General features: G+C 47.0%; 2 protein-coding genes across 3 annotated transcripts; both read left to right on the plus strand.

Annotated features, from left to right (window-relative positions):
• The first annotated feature begins 5,065 nt into the window (after positions 1–5,065).
• LOC138472324 (transcription factor HES-5-like) lies at positions 5,066–8,104 on the plus strand. Its single transcript, XM_069610448.1, has 3 exons — positions 5,066–5,167; positions 5,362–5,542; positions 6,521–8,104. Exons 1-3 carry the CDS (start codon positions 5,105–5,107, stop codon positions 6,739–6,741), a joined length of 465 nt encoding a protein of 154 aa, XP_069466549.1. The 5' UTR covers positions 5,066–5,104; the 3' UTR covers positions 6,742–8,104.
• A 7,132-nt stretch (positions 8,105–15,236) lies between these two features.
• Positions 15,237–18,523, plus strand: LOC138472325 (transcription factor HES-5-like). 2 transcript variants are annotated; one of them, XM_069610450.1, is made up of 3 exons: positions 15,237–15,338; positions 15,482–15,684; positions 17,015–18,523. In XM_069610450.1, exons 1-3 carry the CDS (start codon positions 15,304–15,306, stop codon positions 17,233–17,235), a joined length of 459 nt encoding a protein of 152 aa, XP_069466551.1. In that variant the 5' UTR covers positions 15,237–15,303; the 3' UTR covers positions 17,236–18,523. The 2 variants fall into 2 exon arrangements, with proteins under 2 accessions (XP_069466551.1, XP_069466550.1); XM_069610449.1 differs by having other exon boundaries at positions 15,504–15,684.
• The last annotated feature ends 222 nt before the right edge of the window (positions 18,524–18,745 follow it).

The following is an 18,745-nucleotide window of genomic DNA, read 5'->3' on the forward strand; positions in this document are numbered from 1 at the left end:
AACTCAATTGAAATATGCTGCAAAAACGTAGCAACTATACCTTTTTTGTTCTCCAAAATAACATTTTTTCCAGGCCGCAGTACTCTGACGGAAGGAGGGATCTGTCTTTCACAACAAAAGGCCAGGCCCCCATGCCCCTACTTCAAGCCATGCAGGAAGTAGCCACAGTGTACTGGGAGACATTGCTGAAGCACACTGAAGCTGAGATTAAACAAGTGCTGGGGGCCACATTGATCAGCCCTCGCAGAGGAGAGCAGGCGTCATCCTTCATTCTCCCAGCCAGGCCGAGAAAACACAGTGAGAGTGTGTGTACTGCGTGGGAGTGGTGGTACATGGCAATTGAGAGGGGTCTAAAGTGAAAGGGAAGTGAACGGAATAGAAGGCGACGGCAGATGGGATGGGAAGATCGGCAGACAGATGTTATCACACTATTGTTCGTACTGTTCTTTTGCTATGGGTTTGTACACTTGTATAGATCAAAATGCAGATATGATGAATAAAAGATACATACCTTTTATTCTTAAGGCATGATTAAATGGGATTCACATCTCTGGATCTTGTTCTGGGGTCTGCAGTGAACAGTTTGCCTTTTCCATCCTATGTCAATAGTCTTTCTTCTTACATTTTCTCCTTCTATCTCTCCAACTCACACTTCTCAGTGCCTGCCTATCAGTCTCCCTCCATCTCCCCTCTTCTCATCGCTCCTTTGCTCGCTGTACAGGTCACTCCCCATCCTCACTTATGGGTGAGCTGCACTATGGTTAAAACAAATACTAATAGATGGGGGAGCCAGGGGTTCGTTGGGTCTGGGCAGCGCTTTGGGGAACGGCTCACAACCAAGCGATAAGAAGGGGAACTGTTGGGCTTACAGTAAGAAAGCCTACCCCAAGTCCTCTTGAAAGTTTAAACATGCATGTGCCTTCTGTGGGGTTGCTGGGCAACCGGAGATCCACTGTATCAAACGAACAAAAGAATAAGAGCATAAGCAGGGGGCAGGGTCTTGCATGAGGTACGGGGGGCATGTCCACACCGGTGCAAGTGGACCTATTGCGCTCTTGGGGAATGAGTACCCAAATGTTGACGCTGCTGGGCTATTGGTAAATTGAATTTCGTGTATTTTCCGGATTCTGGTGCAAGGTTTGTCTGTCCCTGAGATTCCAAAGAACCAGTTATCCGCCCCATGGCAGCCAGAGATAGTGACGGGCGAGGTGGAATACGAGGACTGTGGGCACCAACCGTTCTGGAAATCTTTTTGTTCCCCTTTGGGCATTGTACCAAAGAAGGAGGAAGGGAAGTTCTGGCTTATTCACAACTCGTCTTTCCCAAAGGGGCTTCAGTAAATGATGCCATTGATGAGAAGGCATGCTCAGGTAGGTAGGCCTCGAAAAATGGCCGATCACGCATTTACGGTTTCTGGGGAAAGGGGCACTCTTGGCGAAGGTGGTATATATCGAATCAGCATTCCTGTACTTGCCACTGCACCGGTGCAGGAGAAGTGCTGGTGCCTGAATTACCTGCAATTTTAGTGGCAATTTTCCCCATACTGTCATGTCGTTCGCAAGGAGATTCCCTTGGCGTCTACGTAGCCAATGGCAATTGCGCCGCCATTGAATTGTTCCACGCTATCTCCTACTTCCTGTTGTTAGGCTCTAGTCTCTTTCCTGGCCTCTTCCTGGTTTCGCTATTTAACCATGCCCCCTTGGTCTGTGCGGCACGTTGCAACTTTTTGGAATTACGCTCCGCACCGTTCGGGCTTGCTTTCAGCTTGCCTGGTTTGTGCTGCCTTACCGGTCTCAGCCCGGTTTCCTTTCCTTCCTTTGTGCCTCCCTGTTCCCTTCCATACCGCGTTTTTTGTAGCTTTCGGTAGCGTCCTTATATACCTTCCTTGGACTCCGTTTTTTCCTCTTTCCTCTCTCTGCCCTCACTTTCGGCTTCTTAGCCCCTCCCCCTTTCACTCGCTTTCTGTATTCCGACCTCTCGGGTCTGCTGTTTCTTACTTCTTACTTCCTTCTTTGCTTTTTTTTCTTCTGCTTACCTTTTCAGGCGACGCTAGCCGTTCTACCTCTTTTCCGGCGTGCTGTCCTTCTTCCGGCATTCCGTTCTTGAGGTGACCCTGCTACCACCACTTTCGGCTCCGGTTCCACCCTCACATGATCCTCGGCGATGTCAGATGGCGCCCCCACCAAGGGTGACTCAGAACTCCCCCCACCTCTGGGCAAGGAGGCCCTGCTGTGGCAGACTTCTATTGCAGCCTCTTTCAATAGGATGAATAGTCTGACAGTGTGGGAACCTCTGAGAGACTCCAGCTCCAGGCCCTGCTGCCAAAAGCATGGCCAATAGCAGGGGCGACAGATGGGGGTGTAAAGGGGGCTCAGAAGACAACTTAAAAGGGACTTCTGGGGATCACGCCATGACTCAGATGTGTACTACCATGTGCCCGTGGCACCTACATGTGACCTTGTTTTGCCAATGTAAACATTGCGATTATAATTTGTAAAAGTGTTGGCAATTTGTACCAGCCTTGATAAAACCCCGTTTGGGGGAAACACAATGCACGTGCACCGATGGGTTTGTGTCGGCATTTAGAATTGTTTAAACAATGTTAATGGACTGTCATTCAGAGAATAGAGAAATTGTGTTCCTGGATCGGACGGATAAGCCAGTTTTCAAAAGTGTTTATGGTTCATAATCATTTTCTAATAAATATAAAAATATCAAATTTCAATGTTTTTATTTGTTTGGAGTACTATGTTCAACAGGACACAGCGCATTGTACCCAAGAGCCTTTTTTTGTTTGTTTGTAACATGTTACCTGATTAGGTTCGCCTGGTGAGTGGCTGCTGCTCTTAGGTCACTGCAGCAGGGTCCCATTATTAATATAATTGAACTCTACCTAATATACAATTCTAATTGAAGGGCATGTGCAAGGCTTTAAAATGTATCATTGTATCCTGAAGCAACTTGCATTACTCTCTAGTCCATGACGTTTTCTTTGTAAGTGCACAAAACGTGTTTACATTTTTGGGGCATTGTAATTGGCATTCGCGTTATTAATCGTAATAAGCTGCAAGTCAATGTGAAGCAATGACTAAAAGCCGGTGACTTTATCACACACCCTCTTCTGGGCTGCGTCTTTATTTCTTAAAAGTTCATTTGGCCATAGGACATTTAATAAAAGTGTCAAGCTGTCCATATCATGTGTGAAATGCTGAGCCGGTCCTGGCCTTTAGGCTCACTTTATATTGTGTTATGGTACTTGTAGGCCTGCGTTTATAAAGTGAACAAATTACAAGTAAGGAACAAACATGCAACATGAAGTGCTTAAAGTAGGAAGGGCTGCCAAGTGTGACTTGTGAGGTTTTCGGTGAGTGGTTTCATCAGCATCTGCTTCTTGCTAGTGATGTTATGGGGTACAATTAGGCAGCGGTATTATGGCATTACTAGCTTGTGTGGGATTTTGTATTAATGTTTTATAGTCAGCAGTTACATGATGCTACTTCACGTTCAGAACCCTGTTGTGTGGCAAAACAAGGTCATATGTAGGTGCCCCGGGCACATGGTGGCACACAGGAACAGGACATTTGGGTCAGTGTGTGATGCCCAGAAGTCCCTTTTAAGTTGTCTTCTGAGCCCCCTTTACACCCCCATCTCTCGCCCCTGTTATTGTCCATGCTTTTGGCATCAGGGCCCGGAGCTGGAGTCTCTCAGAGGATCCCACACTGTCAGACTATTCATCCTATTGAAAGAGGCTGCAATAGAAGTGTGCCACAGCAGGGCCCCCTTGCCCAGAGGTGGGGGCGTTCTGAGTCACCCTTGGTGGGGGCGCCATCTGCACAGCCGTCTCCGGCAACAGGGAGGGATTAATGTGACTTTCAGAGCCGTCCGCTTCCTCAAAGCACTCCCATGTCCTTTAGAAGCACTTCTCAGCATGTCCGTGGCATGTTAATCGAGTGGTGCCCTCGCCACCACACAGCAGGGCAGCCTGGTGATATGACAAACGCCCCCCAAAATCTCTGGAAATCCAAACAAGACACAAAGCACAATATCCACTCGTGATTAGGAGCTGCCCCTCCCCCACAGGAAATGAATCAGCACATTGCGTCATATCTCCATATCCGAGCCTGAGAGACGTCACTTGGGTTCCGCAGTATGGGTCCATGTCACGACAATTCCCAGGTGCTAATGGAGGCCTGTGCAGTGCTCACGGGCTGTGCACACCTGTTGCAACTGTATCTGGCCGTAGGGTTACAGGTCATTGTATAGTTGAGGAGGGAAAATGTGAAATTACATTTTCCTCGTTTGATATCACAGAGTACCTGATAGGACGACGGAACTTCCGGGAGAGGTGAGGAGCAACTGCGTCATTCGGCTGCGTTCCAGTAAAACCTAGGATCTGCACGTGCAGAATATCAGAGTTCCATTCGTGCAACAATATCTAGAAAGTGCACAATCAGCCCTACGCGCGTGCAGACGTGTCTTCACATGCTTAAAGCTTGTGTGTGATCCATTTTCTGTATATTGTCTTCATCTATTTCTTACAAAGAAACGTGTAACTCCTATGGGGGTAAAACAGCAAATAGTTGTAAGGAAGCATTGTCTGGATGTTTTGTGAGAAGGGTTTTATTATTAACTGTCTGACACTTCCACATCCTTTTGATATCCTCGAGCATAAACAGGTGTTCACAATCAGTGTATGGCACATCCCTGCTCCTGGGTATATTTGCACCCCCCCCCCATCCCTCCCCTCCCCACACACTTCCTCCACCTATGTTATGGCACACGGTGTTTATCTGGTGGCAGGTGTCCGGGGCTCCCTCTGATACAAGCCTTGTCACGTATCCCTTTAGAGGGGCGGGTCTTTCCCACACTCGGGAACATTGTATCGGGTCCCAGATGCTCCCCTGCCTCGCGCCCTGTAATGGGACACACTTCTATTGTTCCTGCTGCTCTCTGATTGGCTGCTGAGTGTGGGAACCTCTCCCCAGCCTCAGCCCCACACATTTCCCTGCAGCTGAGGGAGATAAATAGGGCTGGAGGGAGGGAGCTCTTCAGATCACTGCGGCCTCACTACAGAGAAGCAGCCCTTCACCCCAGGCTGAGCAGGATGGCGCCTTTCTGCCCCTTGGAACAGTATGGGCAGGGGCTCGAGGGCAGAGGCATTAGAAAGGTAAGAGGCAGGAAAATAACGATAGATTATATGACTTGCTGAAATAAAACCTGCAAATATATGCATACATGCATGCAACCACATTTTTATACATGCAGCGTAATTTGCAAGATATTACATTAACGTTAAATTCGTATCAGCCATCGCTCCGCGTGTGTCGCATTTAGTAACAGGCGCGCTTTCTGTTTCTGCAGTTGAGGAAACCGGCGGTTGAGAAGATGAGGAGAGAGCGGATCAACAGCAGCATTGAGCAGCTGAGGATGTTACTGCAGAGAGAGTTTGGGGACCAGGAGCTTCCGCCCAAAGCAGAGAAAGCGGATATCCTGGAAATGGCCGTGAGAGTACTGGCCCAGCGCGTGCAGACAGCAGCACCAGGTGAGAGGCCTGAAAGGGAAGGGGTAAGATTGCAGGGGTGTAAGGGGGGGGCGGTGCATATATTGGGCCTAGAGAAACAATCTCAAGATGCAGCTGTGGCTGTGTGCCTCAGGAAACCTAGTTTTGCACGTTTCTTTTTACTCTAGTTAAACGTCTATTTAATGTATTTAGTCGGAACAGACTGCCCCCCCTACTGTGGGACGTAGGTGTCTTGACACCCTTTGATATCGAGCTTCTAACCCCTATAACGCCACCCTCTTGCCTCTGTCTCTCTTCCCCTCCAACTCCCAAACTATGAATCGTTCCCCACTTTCATCATTTGTCTTCCTCCATCCCTCTGCTATCACTTATCCCTCCTTCCATCCATCACTCCACGTTCCTTCCTCTCTCCACACATGCTTGCTTTGCTCCTCCCCCTTACCCGGTTATCTCCCCTTTTGCTTCCCTGCTTCACCCTCTCCCACATTCCATTCATCCCGTAAGCCTCTGCTCTGGCCTCACTGTCCCCGCGCACATTTCCAGAATCATTTGTTCCTTCTCGCACCTGAGGAAAATCCCACTCACAAGGAAAGACATTTTAAAGCATTGATTAAGCAAAAAAACTGCTTCCATAATGCCTTAAGCATTTACCCAGGCAAGTTTAGTGCCCGAAAATTGTAAATGAGCCAAATGAACAGTGAACGTGTTCTAAGCGGTTTACTCCATGATTTGAGCATAATAAATGAACTGCCTGTAGAAGTTAAATGCTAATCACGGTTTGGGAACAGTGTTGTAAACATTATGGCTGCTTGTTATTAAGTTTAGCAAGCTTTTCTCTTTGTCTAGGGAATGAAAATGTTGAAAAGTATCAAGCCGGGCAATAATCATTTTATTTTACATTTGTGTTAATGCCTTGTTCTTCAAAATACACGTTATCCTATTCATTTAGACAATGTCAAATGGATAAATCGTTAATGTCCTTCTTCCATTTCTTTTCAGCAGTGGCTGCCAGTGAAGGTTACTCCAGATGCCTCCAGGACTCTCTGCACTTCCTCTCCCTCCATGGAGCCCCCGCGGAGACCCAGGTGAAGCTGCTGAGCGCCCTCCATAGACCTGCGGCTGCATCAGAGTCTGTGTGTCCTTCTCGGCCTCCGTCCTGCCCGAGCAGCACTAAAGAGCCCGCCCAGGACAGCCCCAGAGTCCCGTGGAGACCCTGGTAATGCCGGGGCTGCGGCCATGGACTTTTCTTCTGACACTGGAGGAACCTGGGACTTGTGCAGAGGCCTCAGGACTCTCTGAGTGGAGAATATTCCTTCTCATGTCTGTACCCGGCCGTGCTGTGCCCAGGGCGAGTTTACTGCAATTGCAAGAGGGCAGTGAGGACGTGTGTTATATCCCTGTGGGATGGACACTCTGCAATATTATATCCTCATAGGATGGACATTGTGTGAATCAGTAGATCCTTGTAGGGTGGACAAAGTGTAAATTTGATATTGTTTGAAGATGGTAATAGGTGCAGAAAAGTATTTTTGCTTTAGAGGCTGATCAACACATTTTTATAAGGTTATAAACTGTATACACTGCAATCTTAAAGTGTCATTACATGGTCTGAAATTTATAACGTTTTCTTCAATTTAAGAAATTGATTGAAATGTGCAATGCACAAATATACAAATAATACACCCCCAGGACATGGACACTGCACACTGTGAATGGACTGTTATTGTGTCTATTTGCAGTGATGAGCAACACGTTCCTTTGTGATATACAGGTCTTGTGTTTGAATCTTGGTGGAGACCTGCATGCCTTTAACATCCATGTTGTATGATATGATATATGATAGTTTATTTATATAGCGCCTATACACAATGTGTTTCAAAGATCTTAAATATGTAAAATATACACGATGATCACTTATTTTAATAATCTGAGTTATTCGAGGTCATGACCTTGTTCATATATCAGTTTGATATCTTGTATTTTCAATGAAAATGTACCACAACATCCCTGCCTTCTGTGAAGGCAAAGTGTGTTTCTGGTATGTTGGAGATATGTGAATTATCTCTGAACATGTATGTGACAATGTGCACATGTATTCTGTATTCTCAACGTTTATCATTCATTGTTGAAGGATGAAAATGAGAAACAAGTATCACCAGTGTCGAGTCTTCATTATAGAAGCAATGTTAGCACCAGGTATGTAAGTTATACAATGGTGTGATATCTTTTGTAAAGGTGTTCAGTGTGGGGGACCCCCTGCCAGGGATGTGTATCTCAGTGACTGAGAGTGGGCCTGTCCCGCTTCTGCTCCAATGTCTGTAGGGCTGGGATTATCCCAGGAGCTCATTCAGGTATTGAATAAAATGCAGGATTTAGTTCATGTGATGGAGACATTCTCTGCATCAGATCCAGGAATGCCCGCTTCATCCTCTTATCCCAGATGTCGGACATGTCTGTGACATTGTGCTGCTCTCATGTGATTCTTCCCTGTTCCCTGTAGAGGAAGGAAAGTCTTACACACTTGGGAAATGTGAAACTGTTAAGAAATGACGAATTTCAATAAAGAGAAATGTACAATAATAAGGTTGTCTTGATCTTCTCATTGTGATGTATGGACGCTGTACACAATGGCAGAAGTCCTGCCGCTATGGGACTTGATGCATGGGTTATATGGGGTGATGCAGTCTCTTGCACTCACTACTCACATGAACGCCACCTTTACATTGGGCACAGCTGGTGGCAGTCTCGGCACAGAGGTCAAAGAGTGAATGTGCACATTCGGTGATAAACCACAACAAACCTTATCGAACATTGAAATCTTTCGCATAATTGAGTTAAGCAGGTGTTCTAATGGCAGTACCTATTGGCGGAAATGATGGGAGCACAACACACCTCTGGGGCTGAGCCGAGTGCATTGTTACTGCAGAGGAGGGTCTAGAGTGGGAATCACAGACCAATGCTTGGCATATACTCCATATTACGGCAGATCCTAAACCTGAGCACAGCAAAACTACAAGAGGCCCCAACAAAACTATTCAACCATTTCCCATTGAGTGGCCACTTTCCCACTGGGGGGGGGCAGAGGTGCAGCCCCACCAGTGCATACAAGTGGTCACCACCTCCACCCAAATAACTATTGCAGTCTATCTGAGTATGAAGCACAATAAATAAGCTATTCTGCAGCTGCCTCCACTAAATAACACAAACACCCCTCCCAGAGAGCAGTATTTATACAGGAGTCAGGCAGGATGTCTCCCTGAATACAGAACAGCAGACCATATAGGTTATGTTATGGTAATGTGCTTTCATATTTCACCCAATCACCATCGTAGAAGTTTCAGGGAACCTGCACTTATCCATGGAGCGGGGTACTGTGCTCCCACCAGGGGTATCGGGACCTTAGTCCCCTGGACCTTACACACCAGAAGACAAGTACAGCCACAAAACCTCCAAAGGAAAAATACTTGCCTATTTAGCACACTTCCAAAAAGCCATTTGAATGAGTTTGAGAAAGGATTATGGGCCTACCCTGCCCTAGAATGTAACCTTTCCAGAGTGGCCTCAGATTCTGCGTAAGTATGATTCCAACATGCAGTAAATTCTCTTACATGGAAACTTAGGATCCATAGAAACACACAACACACACAGAGCAGCACTGGGGAGGAACCCCCTACTACTAGACATACATATGCAATCCATGTAGCAGTGGAGACATCTCACAGGAAGACATGTTAGATCCTAAGACTTGAAAGCAAACATTGAAGGAAAAACTGACGAAGCAAAATAGACACAACCCCAAAACTACTGAAGAGAGGCTACAACCTGGCAGAATATTTACTGTCCATTAAGAACATCAACACAGACACACAATGACCAGATACAAGGTGAGTGATGACAGACTAGAGTTTGAAACTGACTGACATGGAAAACATGGGGGCCTGAGGAAGAACAGATTGTAGCCAGTACAACATGAAACTTATTTAAGCTGAAACTCACCATCTCCGTCATTCCACCAAAACGAAGACACCAGTAGGCGCTATTTGGAAGACACCGAGAAGATGACATAACACTCAAAACTAATAGACAAACAGAAAATGCAGATTCTCTTGGGGGGAAATTATGAGTTGGTAGAAAAAGCAGCAGAATGCCCAGCAGCATGTCACAACATAAGATTTATGTCATGACATGCTGCTATTAAAACACTTACCACCCAGGAGTATCCGATAGACACTCAGCAGACATTGAGAAATGACTCAATCTATAGACAACATACATCCAGACCAGACACTATTACTCTATGTGAATGAGATTCACCTCATTTCAGCTTTGGCAATGCTTGTACTGTGTGGGCATGCCAGTAAAGCATTGCTGCATTGTACTATACTTAATTCTGTGATCCAGGCAGAACTCACAGGTCTAACCGCTTACATCTGTGCACCTGGAGGGGTCAGTGTGGAGCCACCCCCAGTGCTGTAACGTGACTCTGTTTCACTGGAGGGTAAGGGGGCACATGCCAGGCTGGCAGGCCCGCGATAACAATGTGCTAGGGGTTTCTAATGCACAGCTGGAGTTGTGTACTCAGACTTCCGTGGTACGGGTGTGAAAGTGTGTTTCACATCCAGCCTGGAGAGCTGGCGTGCTCCCTCATCTTCCCAGGGCCCCCTAAAAACACATGGCAATTACCAGTGAATTTTAGCACCACAGAGTTTGGGGCTGCTTTGATGTGTCTCGGAGCTTCCAGCTGTGTGATTGGCACTCTAGGGGGTGCATTCTAGCCGCTGATGTCTCTAAATAGACAGCCGCAGGAGAGCTCCGTGCCAGCACTCCTTAGATTTTGTGATTTCGAGTAGCAAAACGAGTGAATGTTATAGCACAGTACCGGCACTGTAAAACCACACCAGTGAGGATAGATGCAAGGAAAGGAGACGTTACTGAAAACTCGGCGCATTGTGGGAAACATGAGCACAAACATTATATTTTAAGTACGGGTACAACATTCTTTTTTTAGTTTGCATTTAGTGAATCCTTAATCCCAATGACTGTGTTTTAATATTTGATTTTCAACTATGGGATGGAAATAATTAAAATGAAAAAAAGGCCCATTTGCCCAAAAGTGCAAAAAGGAGTCCTCTATGTAATTTAGGATTCAAAACAAATTACCCCAATACTCTTTTTGATCAACGTGTTTCCACATTGATGCACACATTGTCAAGTTGGTTTATCATGTGACTTTTGCACTTTACAGTCATCGGTACAAACTGGAGCATTGCTTTAGGTTTTAAAATCCAAACAATAACACATATATGTACCGACTTGAGCTGGGAAGAAATGTGATCTAATATCTACATTTGAAACCAGTCTCAAATTACAGTTTCATCACATAACCAAAGTGTCTGATCCTTGGCAAAACATTCAATCTCCCTCAGCCTTCCCTATCAGGTGCCCCTAGAAGTGATCAGTTTGTGGGGTTCCCTATTCCAAAAAAGTCTCACTATTGGTTAAATAGACTAGTGTTGCTCCATTTACTATAATGACCTTTGACATTCACCATAAAAATTAGCACATGTTGTTTGCAAATGTATGTGTCTCCCTAAGGATATTGGTTACATTTCCAAGTGTTTTGCACCCTATCTCTCTCCTGCAAACTAGCACCACCTGACACACGCAATTCAATTGAAATATGCTGCAAAAACGTAGCAACAATACCTTTTTTGTTCTCCAAAATAACATTTTTTCCAGGCCGCAGTACTCTGACGGAAGGAGGGATCTGTCTTTCACAACAAGAGGCCAGGCCCCCATGCCCCTACTTCAAGCCATGCAGAAAGTAGCCACAGTGTACTGGGAGACATTGCTGAAGCACACTGAAGCTGAGATTAAACAAGGGCTGGGGGCCACATTGATCAGCCCTCGCAGAGGAGAGCAGGCGTCATCCTTCATTCTCCCAGCCAGGCCGAGAAAACACAGTGAGAGTGTGTGTACTGCGTGGGAGTGGTGGCATATGGGAATTGAGAGGGGTCTAAAGTGAAAGGGAAGTGAACGGAATAGAAGGCGACAGCAGATGGGATGGGAAGATCGGCAGACAGATGTTATCACACTATTGTTCTTGCTGTTCTTTTGCTATGGGTTTGTACAGTTGTATAGATCAAAATGCAGATATGATGAACAAAAGATACATACCTTTTATTCTTAAGGCATGATTAAATGGGATTCACATCTCTGGATCTTGTTCTGGGGTCTGCAGTGAACAGTTTGCCTTTTCCATCCTATGTCAATAGTCTTTCTTCTTCTTACATTTTCTCCTTCTATCTCTCCAACTCACACTTCTCAGTGCCTGCCTATCAGTCTCCCTACATCTCCCCTCTTCTCATCGCTCCCTTGCTCGCTGTACAGGTCACTCCCCATCCTCACTTATGGGTGAGCTGCACTATGGTTAAAACAAATACTAATAGATGTGGGAGCCAGGGGCTTGTTATGTCTGGGCAGCCCTTTCGGACCGGCTCACAACCAAGCGATAAGAAGGGGACCTGTTGGGCTTACAGTAGGAAACCCTGCACCAAGTCCTCTTGCAAGTTTAAACATGCATGTGCCTTCTGTGGGGTTGCTGGGCAACCGGAGATCCACTGTATCAAACCAACAAAAGAAAAAGAGCATAAGCAGGGGGCAGGGTCTTGCATGAGGTACGGGGGGCATGCCCACACTGGTGCAAGTGGACCTAGTGCGCTCTTGGGGAATGAGTACCCAAATGTTGACGCTGCTGGGCTATTGGTAAATTGAATTTCGTGTATTTTCCGGATTCTGGTGCAAGGTTTGTCTGTCCCTGAGGCTCCAGAGCACCAGTTATCCGCCCCATGGCAGCCAGAGATAGTGACGGGCGAGGTGGAGTACGAGGACTGTGTGCAGCAACCGTTCTGGAAATCTTTTTGTTCCCCTTTGGGCATTGTACCAAAGAAGGAGGAAGGGAAGTTCTGGCTTATTCACAACTCGTCTTTCCCAAAGGGGCTTCAGTAAACGATGCCATTGATGAGAAGGCATGCTCAGGTAAGTAGGCCTCCGAAGGTGGTATATATCGAATCAGAATTCCTGTACTTGCCACTGCACCGGTGCAGGAGAAGTGCTGGTGCCTGAATTACCTGCAATTTTAGTGGCAATTTTCCCCATACTGTCATGCCGTTCGCAAGGAGATTCCCTTGGCGTCTACGTAGCCAATGGCAATTGCGCCGCCATTGAATTGTTCCACGCTATCTCCTACTTCCTGTTGTTACGCTCTAGTCTCTTTCCTGGCCTCTTCCTGGTTTCGCTATTTAACCACGCCCCCTTGGTCTGTGCGGCACGTTGCAACTTTTTAGAATTACGCTCCGCACCGTTCGGGCTTGCTTTCAGCTTGCCTGCTTTGTGCTGCCTTACCCGTCTCAGCCCGGTTTCCTTTCCTTCCTTTGTGCCTCCCTGTTCCCTTCCATACCGCGTTTTTTGTAGCTTTCGGTAGCGTCCTTATATACCTTCCTTGGACTCCGTTTTTTCCTCTTTCCTCTCTCTGCCCTCACTTTCGGCTTCTTAGCCCCTCTCTCACTCGCTTTCTGTATTCCGACCTCTCAGGTCTGCTGTTTCTTACTTCTTACTTCCTTCTTTTCTATTTTTTCTTCTGCTTACCTTTTCAGGCGACGCTAGCCGTTCTACCTCTTTTCCGGCGTGCCGTCCTTCTTCCCGCATTCCGTTCTTGAGGTGACCCTGCTACCACCACTTTCGGCTCCGGTTCCACCCTCACGTGATCCTCTGCGATGTCAGATGGCGCCCCCACCAAGGGTGACTCAGAACTCCCCCCACCTCTGGGCAAGGAGGCCCTGCTGTGGCACACTTCTATTGCAGCCTCTTTCAATAGGATGAATGGTCTGACAGTGTGGGAACCTCTGAGAGACTACAAGTAATGAACAAACATGCAACATGAAGTGCTTAAAGTAGGAAGGGCTGCCAAGCGTGACTTGTGAGGTTTTCGGTGAGTGGTTTCATCAGCATCTGCTTCTTGCTAGTGATGTCAGGTGGGAACATTAGGCAACGGTATTACAGCATTACTAGCTTATGTGGGATTTTGTATTAATGTTTTATAGTCAGCAGGTACATGATGCTACTTCACGTTCATATCACTGTTGTGTGGCAAAATAAGGTCATATCTAGGTGCCCCGGGCACATGGTGGCACACAGGAACCGGACATCTGAGTCATTGCGTGATCCCCAGAAGTCCCTTTTAAGTTGTCTTCTGAGTCCCCTTACGCCCCCATCTCTCGCCCCTGCTATTGGCCATGCTTTTGGCAGCAGGGCCTGGAGATGGAGTCTCTCAGAGGTTCCCACACTGTCAGATTATTCATCCTGTTGAAAGAGGCTGCAATAGAAGTGTGGCACAGCAGGGCCCCCTTGCCCAGAGGTGGGGGGAGTTCTGAGCCACCCTTGGGGGGGCGCCATCTGCACAGCCGTCTCTGGCAACAGGGAGGGATTAATGTGACTTTCAGAGCCGTCCGCTTCCTCAAAGCACTCCCATGTCCTTTAAAAGCACTTCTCAGCATGTCCGTGGCATGTTAATCGAGTGGTGCCCTCGCCACCAGAGAGCAGGGCAGCCTGGTGATATGACAAACGCCCCCCAAAACCTCTGGAAATCCAAACAAGACACAAAGCACAATATCCACTCGTGAGCAGGAGCAGCCCCTCCCCCACAGGAAATTAATCAGCACATTGCTCCATATCCGAGCCTGAGAGACGTCACTTGGGTTCCCCAGTATGGGTCCATGATGTCACCACAATTCCCAGGTGCTAATGGAGGCCTGTGCAGTGCTCAAGGGCTGTGCACACCTGTTGCAACTGCATCTGGCGGTAGGGTTACAAGTCATTGTACAGTTGAGACGGGAACATGCAAAATGACATTTTCCTCGTTTGACGTCACGAAGTCCCTGATAGGAGGACGGAACTTCCGGGTGCGGAGCAACTGCGTCATTCGCCTGCGTTCCAATAAAACCTAGGATCTGCACGTGCTTACCTCAAATATCATAGTTCCATTCGTGGAACAATATCTGGAAAGCGCACAATCAGCCCTACGCGCGTGCAGACATGTGTCTTCACATGCTTAAAGCGTGTGTGTGGAGCATTTTTTGTAGATTGTCTTCATCTATTTCTTACAAAGAAACGTGTAACTTCTATGGGGGTAAAACAGCAAATAGTTGTAAGGAAGCATTGTCTGGATGTTTTGTGAGAAGGGTTTTATTATTAAATGTCTGACACTTCCACATCCTTTTGATATCCTCGAGCATAAACAGGTGTTGACAATCAGTGTATGGAACATCCCTGCTCCTGGTTATATTTGCAGTACTAAAAATTCCACATTATTTCCCGAATCCCCCTACTCCCTTCCTCCCCCCACACACACACTTCATCCACCTAATCTTTAAGGCACACGGTGTTTATCTGGTAGCACTTGCCCGGGGGCACTGACACAAGGCTTATCCCTTTAGAGGGGCGGGTTTTTCCCACACTCGGGTCCATTGTGTCGGGTCCCAGATGCTCCCCTGCCTCGCGCTCTGTAATGGGACACACTTCTATTGTTCCTGCTGCTCTCTGATTGGCTGCTGAGTGTGGGAACCTCTCCCCAGCCTCAGCCCCACACATTTCCCTGCAGCTGAGGGGGATAAATAGGGCTGAAGGCGGGAGCTCTTCAGATCACTGCTGCCTCACTACAGAGAAGGAGCCCTTCACCCTCAGACTGGGCAGGATGGCGCCTTTCTGCTGCCCCTTGGAGCAGTATGGGCAGGAGCTCGAGGGCAGAGGCATTAAAAAGGTAAGAGGCAGGAAAATAACGCTAGATAATATGACTTGCTGAAATAGAACCTGCAAATATAGGCATATATACATGCAACAACATTGTTATATCTTATACATGCAGCGTAATTTGCATAACATTTAACATTTAACGTTAAACAGGCGCGGCGTTTTGTTTCTGCAGTTGAGGAAACCGGCGGTTGAGAAGATGAGGAGAGAGCGGATCAACAGCAGCATTGAGCAGCTGAGGATGTTACTGCAGAGAGAGTTTGGGGACCAGGAGCTTCCGCCCAAAGCAGAGAAAGCGGATATCCTGGAAATGGCCGTGAGAGCCCTGGCCCAGCGCATGCAGACAGCAGCACCAGGTGAGAGGCCTGAAAGGGAATGGATAACATTGCATCGGGGAGGGGCCGAGGGGGGGTGTCGAGGGGCTGCATATATGGGGCCTTGTGAAACAATTTCAACATGCAACTGTGCAAACTCTATTTAAACTTCTATTTATTGCGGGCGTATGTTTCTTGACACCCTTTGATATCAAGCTTCTAACCCCTATCACGCCACACTCTTGCCTCTGTCACTCTTCCCCTCGACCTCCCAAACTTTGAATTGTTCCCCACTTGCACCATATGTTTCCCTCCAACCCTCTGCTATCACCGTGACCTATCCCTCCTTCCATCCATCACTCCACGCTCCTTCCGCCATCCACACATGCTTGCTTTGCTCCCTTCCCCCTTACCCAGTGCTCCCCCCTTTTGCTTCCCTGCTTCACCCCCTCCCGCTTTCCATTCATACCTTAAGCCTCTGCTCTGGCCTCACTGTCCCCGCACATTCCCAGAATCATTTGTTCCTTCTCGCACCTGAGGAAAAACCCACTCAAAATTAAAGACATTGTTAAGCATTGATTAAGCAAAGTGACTGCTTCCAAAATGCCTTAAGCATTTACCCAGGCAAGTTTAGTGCCCGAAAAATGTAAATGAGCCAAATGAAGAGTGAACGTTTTCCAAGCGGTTTCGCCATGATTTGAGCATAATAAATGAACTGCTTATGTAAGAGAATTGCTTATCACTGCTTGGGAACTGTATTGTAAACATTATGGCTGCTTGTTATTAACTGCTTCCGAAAAGTTTAGCAAGCATTTCTCTTTGTCCAGGGAATGAAAATGTTCAAAAGTATCAAGCCGGGCAATAATCATTTTATTTTACATTTGTGTTAATGCCTTGTTCTTCAAAATACATATTATCCTGTTTATTCAGACAATGGGCCTCATTAGGACCCTGGCGGAGTGGGTTTCCGCCAGCGCTAATCGCGGCGGACCCGTCCGCCGTACTATGAGTTCCCTTAGCGCCATGGAGGTTTTCTCCGCCTGGTTTTACCGGGCGGAGAAAACCATGGCGCTAAGGGACCTCGTTGTTAATTACGCCGCCGTACTTTACGGCGGCGTAATTAACTCCTTCCCCACTCCCATTATACCCTATGGGGCAAGAATGGGAATGGGGAAGGGTAAAATGGGGATTGGGGATTTACCGCTCCGCCAAGGTCGGCATGGGGTGGTAAATCCGCCAACCCCCATGGCGCTATCGGCGGCTTTCCGCCATGCTCCGCGGTGCATTTAGCACCGCGGATTCCGCCAGGGTCGTAATGAGGGCCAATGTCAGATTGACAAATCATTAATGACCTTCTTCTATTTCTTTTCAGCAATGGCCGCCAGTGGGGGTTACTCCAGATGCCTCCAGGACTCTCTGCACTTCCTCTCCCTCCATGGAGCCCCCGTGGACACCCGGTTGAAGCTCCTGAGCGCCCTCCATAGACCCGGGGCTGCTGCAGAGGCTGTGTGTCCTTCTCGGCCTCCGTCCTGCCCGAGCAGCACTAAAGAGCCAGCGCTGGACACCCCCAGTGCCCCGTGGAGACCCTGGTAATGCAGGGGCTGAGGCCATGGACTTTTCTCCTGACACTGGAGTAAGCTGGGACTTCTCTAGAGGCCTCGGTTCTCTCTGAGTGGAGAATATTCCTTCTCATGTCTGTACCCGGCCGTGCTGTGCCCGGGGCAAGTTTACTGATCTTCCAGGAGGGCAGTGAGGGGGTGTGTTATATCCCTGTGGGATGGACACTCTGCAATATTATATCCTCATAGGATGGACATTGTGTGAATCAGTAGATCCTTGTAGGGTGGACAAAGTGTAAATATCATATTGTTGAACGATGGAAATAGGTGCAGAAAAGTATCTTTGCTTTAGGAGCTGTTCAACACATTTAAAAAAGATTATAATCTGTAAACACTTCAATCTTAAAGTGTAATTGCATGGTCTGATGTTATCACGTTTACTTCAATTTAAGAAGTTCATTGAAATGTGCAATGCACAAATATACATATAATACACCCCCAGCACATGGCCACTGCACACTGTGAATGCACTGTTATTGTGTCTATTTGCAGTGATGAGCAACACATTCCTTTGTGATATTCAGGTCTTGTGTTTGGATCTTGGTGGAGACCTGCATGCCTTTAACATCCATGTTGATTGATATGTGTTTAATACATGATGATCAGTTATTTATTAATCTGAGTGATTCGGGGTCATGACCTTGTTTATGTATCAGTTTTGATATCCAGTATTTTCAATGAAAATGTACCACAAAATCCCTGCCTTCTGTGAAGGCAAAGTGTGTTCCTGTTCTTCTGGAGATATGTGAATTATCACTGAACATGTATGTGACAATGTGCACATGTATTCTGTATTCTGAGCGTTTATCATTCATTGTTGAAGGATGAAAATGAGAAACCATTATCCCCAATGTCGAGTCTTCATTATAGAAGCAATGTTAGCACCATGTGTGTGAGTTATACATTGGTGTGTTATCTTTTGTAAAGGTGTTCAGTGTGGGGGACCCCCTGCCAGAGATGTGTAACTCAGTGACTGAGAGTGGGCCTGTCCCGCTTCTGCTCCAATGTCTGTAGGGCTGGGATTATCCCAGGAGCTCATTCAGGTATTGAATGAAATGCAGGATTAAGTTCATGTGATGGAGACATTCTCTGCATCAGATCCAAGAATGCCCGCTTCATCCTCTTATCCCAGATGTGTGACATGTCTGTGACATTGTGCTGCTCTCATGTGATTTTTCCCTGTTGCCGATTCATGAAAGAAAGTGTTACACACTTGGGAAATGTGAAACTGTGCAGAAATGACACATTTCAATAAAGAGAAATGTAAAATAATAAGGTTTTCCTGATCTTTTCTGATTGTGATGTATGGACGCTGTACACAATGGCAGAAATCCTGCCACTGTGGAACTTGATTCATGGGTTATATGGGGTTATACGGTCTCTTGCACTCACTACTCACATGAACGCACCTTTACATTGGGAACGGCTGTGGCAGAATCTGCAAAGAGGCCAAAGAGTGAATGTGCACATTCAGTGATTAACCA

Source organism: Ambystoma mexicanum, chromosome 8 (genome assembly GCF_040938575.1).
Source record: "Ambystoma mexicanum isolate Mex_15411 chromosome 8, UKY_AmexF1_1, whole genome shotgun sequence".
Lineage (NCBI taxonomy): Eukaryota > Metazoa > Chordata > Amphibia > Caudata > Ambystomatidae > Ambystoma > Ambystoma mexicanum.

What these genes read in the sequence shown, in the direction of transcription:
- LOC138472324 (XM_069610448.1), top strand. Translation starts at nt 5,105, where the DNA reads ATGGCGCCTTTCTGCCCCTTGGAACAGTATGGGCAGGGGCTCGAGGGC. An exon ending in AGGGCAGAGGCATTAGAAAG is followed by an intron (nt 5,168 to 5,361) that starts GTAAGAGGCAGG and finishes CTGTTTCTGCAG; the next exon opens with TTGAGGAAACCGGCGGTTGA. An exon ending in CGTGCAGACAGCAGCACCAG is followed by an intron (nt 5,543 to 6,520) that starts GTGAGAGGCCTG and finishes ATTTCTTTTCAG; the next exon opens with CAGTGGCTGCCAGTGAAGGT.
- LOC138472325 (XM_069610449.1), top strand. Translation starts at nt 15,273, where the DNA reads ATGGCGCCTTTCTGCTGCCCCTTGGAGCAGTATGGGCAGGAGCTCGAG. An exon ending in AGGGCAGAGGCATTAAAAAG is followed by an intron (nt 15,339 to 15,503) that starts GTAAGAGGCAGG and finishes TTGTTTCTGCAG; the next exon opens with TTGAGGAAACCGGCGGTTGA. An exon ending in CATGCAGACAGCAGCACCAG is followed by an intron (nt 15,685 to 17,014) that starts GTGAGAGGCCTG and finishes ATTTCTTTTCAG; the next exon opens with CAATGGCCGCCAGTGGGGGT.